Below are 8,135 nucleotides of genomic sequence, written 5' to 3' on the forward strand. Positions count from 1 at the left end.
TGTACTGGCGTGTAATCCAGCTTGGTTACATAAACTTGTGGAGATGGATGAGGCTGAGTCAGTAACATAACAGCAATATTTTGTGTCCAAAATCATTTTTCCACAAAACAAAGACACAGTGAAGAAACATGTAAATTGATTTTAGCCCTATAATTCCATTTGTCTATATGAGACTTGGCAGGTTAGTTTAGTCTGTAATTACAGTAGAAGAACTTGGAGTTCTGTACTTTGGGGTGTTTTCAATTTTCTGTTATAGTATATGCTATAAAAGTATCCAAATAAGTCCATAAAGCAAAGATGTGCATGCAGAAAATATTCTACTGGGTTTCTATTTTGTTGCGAAGGTCAGGGTTGAGTTTGAAATCCTAATTTAAATGTGTGTGTGAACAGATCCTCTATCTATTTAACTAATAAAGCCTCGCTGTGTTAAAGGTTAGTGGTTTGAGGCTCTTAGTGTTTATGTGCAGCTGAACTGCAGAGGCTCTTTCAGGCTCGTTGACTGGGGTCAGCAGACTGACCTGCAGTAATTTCAATGATTGCAAAGGTCGCAGGTGCTGATTAGGACACCGCTGAATCTCCTCATTCATATATTTATAAGACTAGCTTTGTTCTTCATGCTGTAAATAGCCAGCAGAGGTGAAAGAGCAGTATGGCAGAGCAGAATGATGCTTTGTCCTGTGTTCTCCTCATCTCAAGCCGTGAACTTTGACTTGGTTCATTCAGATCAGTGGTTAAGCTTCTCTCAGACTAATAACAAGCTATTTATTGGTTCTCTTTGGGCTCACTTCAGATAATGTCACCCACTACCTAAATAGAGCTTCAGGATAAAGCAGCTGGACTTTTCTTTAAAGGTTTGAAAACATCGAAGAAGCCTCTTGGATGGGAGGTGAAACATCTTCATGAACCTAACAGAGAAGTCCAGTTGCTTTCTCCTGAAGCTCCTATGGTTTCAGTTTGCCACATGTTTAGTCTCATAATAATATTCCTTCTCTTCTCTGTCTCTCCTCTCCATCTTTCTCCTCTCAGATGTGTCGTCCTTCCAGATGAACGACTCGTCCTACGACAGTCTGGAAAACGAGTTGAACGACGACCCCGAGTCTCCCTATCAGGAGCAACTGCCTCTTCGGGACAAAGACAAGCCGGACAGTCGCAGCCGAGACTCCGTCATCACCCTCAGCGACGGTGACCCTGATCCCGACCTGGAGACTGACCTCCTGCTGCAGCTCCCCCCTCTGGCCAGGCCCAGGAGGTTCAGTCCGGCGGTCCGACAGTCTCGAACTCGCCAGGCCAACGGATCATCGCAGGGTCCCAGAAGGCTGAGGAGGAGCTCGGAGCCCGCCTTAGCCTTAGCGAGCACGCCGCCTTCGAACACAGTGACGGTTCATGCTGATAACCACCATCTGCCTGTGAGGAAGGCAAGCTACGACGCTGCCATGGAGGGGGAAGGCAAGGAGGACGAGGTGTTTCTGGAGCAGGGCCTCAATGGGTTGCAGCTGAAGGAGGAGAGAGCTGATGGGTGCGAGAAGAGAGGAACCAAAACCCAGAACGGTGAGCGGAGGAAGATGAAGCATGCCCCTCCACCGCCTCTGCGACTGGACGCCAGCTGTTCCAGTCTGTCGTCACCGGCAACCTCACCAACAGGCTCCTCCCTCAGCTCGTTAGACTCCGCCTTCTCGCAGTACTCCACTGACTATGCCACCAACGGGGCAGCACCACTGACTGAAGCTGCTCCTCTTTCCCCTCTGTTTCCTGGACGGCCCCAGCAGTCACCCAGAGACTCCCCCCCTCAGAGGGAAGCGCTGCCTCATTGGCCCACCCAGTCTGCTCGGACCAGCCAAACCCCTTCCCATTCACACGGACTCCACCCGAACACGTGGCTCAAGAAGGACCGGTGCTTGTCGCTGAGGCAGGCTGATGGTGGGCACACAGAGACGGACTCGCCTGTGGTAAACGGGAAATCATACCCAACCAGTAATGGCTACTCTGTTGCTGCCCAGGAAGCCGTGATGACGAATCAGAACTGCCAGCGGAGGTCCAGCAGCCCTCCGTCCTACCAGCAGGCCCTACTGCAGCTGCAGCGCAACCGTTCGCCTTTTTATAGGGGTACAGAGAAACCTCTGACAGTCAGAGAGCTGAGGCAGCTCCACGACCAGACCTGCACCTACAGATCCTCTCCAAACAACCCCAAACCACAAACTGATGCCACACAGAGACTGACTGGGGGTGAGTGTGTTCAGCCCCCACAGGGTGTTTTCTACGGACAAAGTGCCACCACTCTTGTAATCCAGAGGCAAAAGTCCCACTCGCTAACTCCAGCCATGGAGGGCCACAAAGGCAGGAGGACTCTTCCCCGCCGAGCGTCTGAACCTGCCAAGGTCACTGCTAACCCCCCCACCAGCCTCACCTTGGGCAGACCTCGTGTTTCTAAAGCCCAAGATGACGGCTTACGAGTATCTGACGTGGAGCCCAACCACGGCAAGCCACACTACTGCCTTTCTCCCTCCGCCACTCGCACCGTAAGGGACTACTTTTCCTCGCAGGGTCAGGAGGATGCGGATGCCTGCCTGCGGAGGAGTCAGGAGGTGGCGTTGGCGATCGTGCAGGGAAAGAAGGAATGGCAGAGCCGGCGATGCAGCGATCCACGACTGGAGGACTTTGAACAGCTGTTTTTTGCAGAAGAGTCATACGTGTAAATAAGAACTTTGTACAGACCACCTGTAAATGGGAGATTTATCTGCTATGTTCACTTGTAACCAACTTGTCTTCATTATTGATGTGATCATATTCTTCCATATACAGTTTTATCCTGTTGTAGATTACTGTAATGGTACTTCCAAGGTTTAATTTTAAAAGGTACAGATGTACCTCCTGGTTCAGTGGTTCAACTCTTTATAATCTACATATTGAGACAGATATTTGTCAGAATTAAAAGTTGAGTAGTGCTATCATGTATCTGACATTGACATTGCCTTGCAGTAAAGCAGCTGGGGTCCTCAAATTGTTTACAAAGCAGCGATGCCGTTCCAGTAAATTCAAGACAAAGAAGTTAAGAAACAAATTACTTGGACATTTGAATCCATAAACAGTCATTGAAGCTGCTGTCAAAATGGGTCAGTGTTACAAGTCTTGTGCCAAAATCTGGTTTCCTCCAAAAATCTGTTATCCTTTTTGCCGTGTCCTTGTTTTGCCTCCGGGATGCATTGTTGCTTTTTCAGCGCGTGATGAAATCCTGAAGGAAGTTTGCTACATATGAACATGAAAGGACAAAGAAGCATTTGTTTCTTGTCCTTGTAAAGCTTGCAAAATGTTTAAAAATACATTTTTGCAGTTCCCAAAGCTGAATAAAGACTTGTCGGGAAGTCAAGGCCAAGGCATTCTAGTCATGTACAGAAAAAAAATGCACCAACATCACATTTTGAGTGCAGCCAAGGCAAAAAAGGTCCATATAATGTTTATTAATCTCCCTCTCTGCAACAGTAATAACAATACGGCCACGATGACGCCTATGACTTTGTGCAGATACTATGAAATGCATTAATCTTTTCCTGCAGCACATGATGTTTGCTGAAGTGCCAGAGGAGGGACTTTTAAGGACAGACGCTCATGCTGTACATACGTATTCCTTAAACAACATCTTAGATCGTCTTAGCAGCATTTGTACCTTTTATGACCAATTGCATCTATAAAATGAACTATTCCTTTTCTAGACAGTGTTTTTTTCTGTCTGAATCAGTGAATCAATGGTATTTATTCATATAAGCTGCGTTTCCAGACACACAGCACGCAGTGTTGTCCTCCACACCTCTGGTTTATATCTCTGCGACCTGGGAGGTAAGGGAGGCTGGACGAAGATGAAAATCTGTCTGTATGTGTGTTTCTGTGTTTTATTTTGGTGAGGAAAAAAGTGTTGTTGAATTTGAGGTAGTCACTGACATCGTGTCAAAAATGTGAGTCAAAACGTGAGAAAACCTGTGCCACTGAGGGAGAAATCCCTTTTATTGTTGCTTTTATAGCACTTCATTATTCTCATTAAGAAAGTCTCACAACGGCACAGCTTGTGTGTGTGTGTGTGTGTGTGTGTGTGTGTGTGTGTGTGTGTGTGTGTGTGTGTGTGTGTGAGGGTGTGTGTTGAGTTAAATGCACAATTTTAAAAACAGTTTTTCTAGCTGTTGTATGTTTTGTCCATAATAATATGATCTCTTTATTCCAGTGCTGCTTGTTATTGCAGTTCTTAGGTGACACTTTACAAGAAAATAGCCTTATTTCACTGTTTATTAATCTAATGAAAAGCATGTAAACCCACAGAGTGTAAGAACAGTTTTAATGAGCATTAAACAGTGTTATTACTACCATAACTCTTTAACGGTGGAATAAGGCCATTGTCTTGACAAGTGTTGCTTTTTTTAATGGTCTCAAAAAGTACTTTATCCTGTATTCTTAATATTCTAATTTTTCTCTTCATTACAGTGAATTGTGCTCAACCTGTATAGTTCTGCATATTTATGATACAGATATATATATAAATAAATATATTATCTTGTTACTTTGGTATGTTGTGTTGTATGAAAAAAATCAAATGTGTATTTTTGTACATGCCAATTCTGCTGCTGCTGTCTCTATAGAAAATATATTTGCTACAAAACGCACCATTTGTATATTGTGTACATCTGATGTCCAACACTCACGAGAACAAAATATCATTGATTTTAATAAATGTTGCTCTTGTGAAACTACTTTGCAGCTTGAATGTGAGTTTGTTTACCAGCGAGGCTACATGAAGCATGACAGTGTTGTTGCGTTTGGAAAATATCCACAGGGTGGGATACAGGAAGAGAGATTAAAATCATCATTAACACACATTAAGACACTTTGCCTCTTCAGTTCTCAGTGACTAGTGAGGAATCACAGATGTACAGTTGTAAACAAACGTTTACATACTCTTGTAAAGACCATACATGTCGTGGCATTCTTGCATTTCCAGTGATTCCTATAACTCTGAATTTCATGCATTTTAGTTCATTCATAGATGTATGACTTTCTGGAAATACGACAAAATCTGCTTGGTCAAAAAATACATACAGCAACTTGAATTATCCGTTTTGATGATGTAGAAAGCTGTGCTAAATCAAAATTTCTTTCAGCAGCATGTCCTGTTTAATCATTGTGAGTGAATACAATTGACTACAGCTGGTGACTCCTGAGCCAATTTAAATAGGTCCTATTTTACACACTCATTAGAAAAAACACTACAAAGGGAATGTCTAAGGACCTCAGCAAAAGTCTGAAAAATATTCAGTATCAATATTCAGATAATAACAGGCTACAATAGTTGAAAGTGGATTCTAAACCTCACAAAAAGAATCTTTCTGAGGGGTTCCTTGACTAACCATTTTGAAATTAAAAGGTTGCTCTACACTGGAAATTGTGAGGAATCCTAAAAGGTTCTTCTGCTGATAAGAGTGTGCTACCCTTGGACAGCCATGGTGATATTGATAGATTAAATTGGTATTTCATATTCATATATATTGTATGTATTTATATTAGATTTTCTTTCAGACAACACATTTCTGAAGGCACTGATACTTTTAGAAACTGACTATAAATTCTGCGATTCATGAAAAATCTCCTAAAATGCAAAATCTTTATAATATGCATATTCATGCTTGCACTAAAATCTTGCTGAAACTACCAAAGATTACACTGGAAGTTTAGTTTGTTCTGTTATACAAATTTCCTTGTAACTCTGCCTGTCTAACAGTGTTCGTTATGTCTGGAGACCTTTAAAACTCTAAGAGACTTTGAAAAGAAATGTATTTGATGAACAATTCTTGGCCACTGGGTTGCATAATCAACATCAAAGTTCATAAAATAATTTATAGAGGAATTCAAGAAGGGATCCCTGTGCAGTTCACATACACCCACACTCCAAAAACCTCCACTGTGGCTTTGTAATAGTTTCTCCAACCTTTTGTTTATCATCTTTTGTGAAAGCCGTTACCGCAAATTGTAATGAGAAACAGAACACAAGCAGCTAGGGTTGACTCATATTTACGAAAAAACTTTGTGAGATGTCAACAGCAACAGAGATATGGCTGTAATCCTCAAAAAACCTTCAGACTTATGGTCCTCACATTTTCCACCAGAGCGTGACGCTAAGATATACAGGTACATATTGATGTGGCTCCACCGGCCTGAAGATCTTCAGGCAGGGAGGTTGCTTAGCAGTTTGGGTGATGTAATCCAAACACCATTTTGTTGCATAATGTTGTCCTATAAAACCCATTTCACAAGTTTCTTTACAGAAAAGTGTTGTAGACTGCATGAATTCAATGGAGAATGACAGGAAGGGTGTGTATTACAGCAGCTACAGGCGAGAGTTTTTCTTTTCCCTTCAACTTCTCTCATAACTGTTTTAAAGTGTCGTTAAAGAGCTGGGGAGTTTAGTATTTTAGCCATATTTGTAAGATCACAGGCACCTTAACACCTGCTGCACACTGGAGTTGTGCAGACTTCAGCTGACGCAAACAATGCTCCATCGCAGGAAAGAGTGACGTAGCGTGCTGGAGCAGAAGAATGTAATCATGATGTAATGCATTACCTTGTTGCAGATAAGAATAATAAAACTTTCCCATGAGAAGAGTCTACAGCTGGAATGTTTAGGGATCTTGGTTTCCTACTTGTTTGCATCATAATGAGAAGCTGAGTGTTACGATATTCAGGTTTGAAGTCTCAGAATGGCCCTATCAGTCTTGCAACACAATAAAGTGTTGTATTATATAAAATATAGTGAGGTTAGTTGACAGTAGCAGAGTAGATCTTAAAGGACACTTCGAAACAGTTTAGTTTTAGACTAGCAATAAGAATAACAGTGAATTAATCAGCTAAATTAGAGACACATGTTATACACCAAACCAACAACTACCAACAAGCGAAAACATTGCAGTCGACATTCACAGCAGATGGCAAAGGAATGATGGGATAAAGAACCTCATATTCCTGTAATGTCAACACGATGAGGCATAAAATCTTTTTGACATGAAAACCTGAAATCGACTCTACTTGTAAAAAAATGCAGGGAACCCGGCAACATAGTCTGGTGTTTCTGTGTAGATGTAATTTCATACAGTACAAGTGACAAACAAAGTCGTGATTTGGTGTGAAGATGTTCCCATAGCTGCAGATCAAATGTATCTTCAGGCTATTTTGACTCACAGTTTGGTTGTGAGATCAAAACCATCACTTGTTTCTGCTTCCTTGGAAGATCAGAAGCCCAAATATCAGGATACGTGAGAAACTCCACCCAAGGTCGTGACCTGAGAAAAATAAAAACATGAGAAAAAATGTTCTGTACTGATGTACGATCTTATGTTCTGTGGGTGGCTGAAGTCAAAGAAAAGTCAGTTCAGAACACGTAACAAGCAGCTGTAAAACAGGATTGATGTCAGTCAGCGCCGTCAGATGACAAAAAGAATCCTTTGAAAAGATCCAAGAATGCCGAGAATGTCCTGACGGCTTCTGAAATGCATTCGCCTGACAGTAATGTTGGAAACCCTTGAAACCCTTTTCTGTCCTCGACCTGCAACCTGAAAGATGACGTCAGCAGAAACGGGAAGTTTTTTTTATATATATATATATATATATATATATATATATATATATATATATATACATATATATCTGCAGAACATACTTAGACGGTATTTTAGCCACTAAAGTGAACATTTATGTAGCTTGTTTTCTCTGGTTTATATTATGTGCTGGTTCAGCAGGAAATCAAACAAGAGTGAGGAGTTCAGTTCTACTTTTGGCAATGAAAGCAACAACGCTGATAAACTGTGAGATCCTGTGTGTCTTATTATGTGCTGAGTCTGTTGGTCAGCAGCTGAACCATCCACCTCATAATCATCCACTTGTGCTTTTTACTCCTTCTACACCAGGATGTCTTGTACCAAACTGTTTGTAACTTGCTCCTGTGCACGGTAACAAAAAAACATCCATGTTGCTGCTGTTTGTAGCTTGCATAAGAACATTTAGCACTGCAGGAATTAGCAGGCCTTTTGTATATGTTGTGGCAGCAAATATCACCCCTTTCTGGTCATTTTTGGAGAGGAATCTGACAAACTGCGGTGTAATTA

At 42.0% G+C, this 8,135-nt stretch overlaps 1 protein-coding gene across 1 annotated transcript in view; it reads left to right on the forward strand.

The window, feature by feature from the left end:
- arhgap20 (Rho GTPase activating protein 20) overlaps positions 1–4,734 on the forward strand; it is a 40,419-nt gene extending 35,685 nt beyond the window's left edge. Inside the window, exon 15 of the mRNA XM_023289919.3 lies at positions 1,027–4,734. Within this exon, the coding sequence (XP_023145687.2) occupies positions 1,027–2,693 (1,667 nt within the window). The 3' untranslated portion in view covers positions 2,694–4,734. The remainder of the gene's footprint in view (positions 1–1,026) is intronic.
- The last annotated feature ends 3,401 nt before the right edge of the window (positions 4,735–8,135 follow it).

Source organism: Amphiprion ocellaris, chromosome 11, assembly GCF_022539595.1.
Source record: "Amphiprion ocellaris isolate individual 3 ecotype Okinawa chromosome 11, ASM2253959v1, whole genome shotgun sequence".
In the NCBI taxonomy this organism is placed as follows: domain Eukaryota; kingdom Metazoa; phylum Chordata; class Actinopteri; family Pomacentridae; genus Amphiprion; species Amphiprion ocellaris.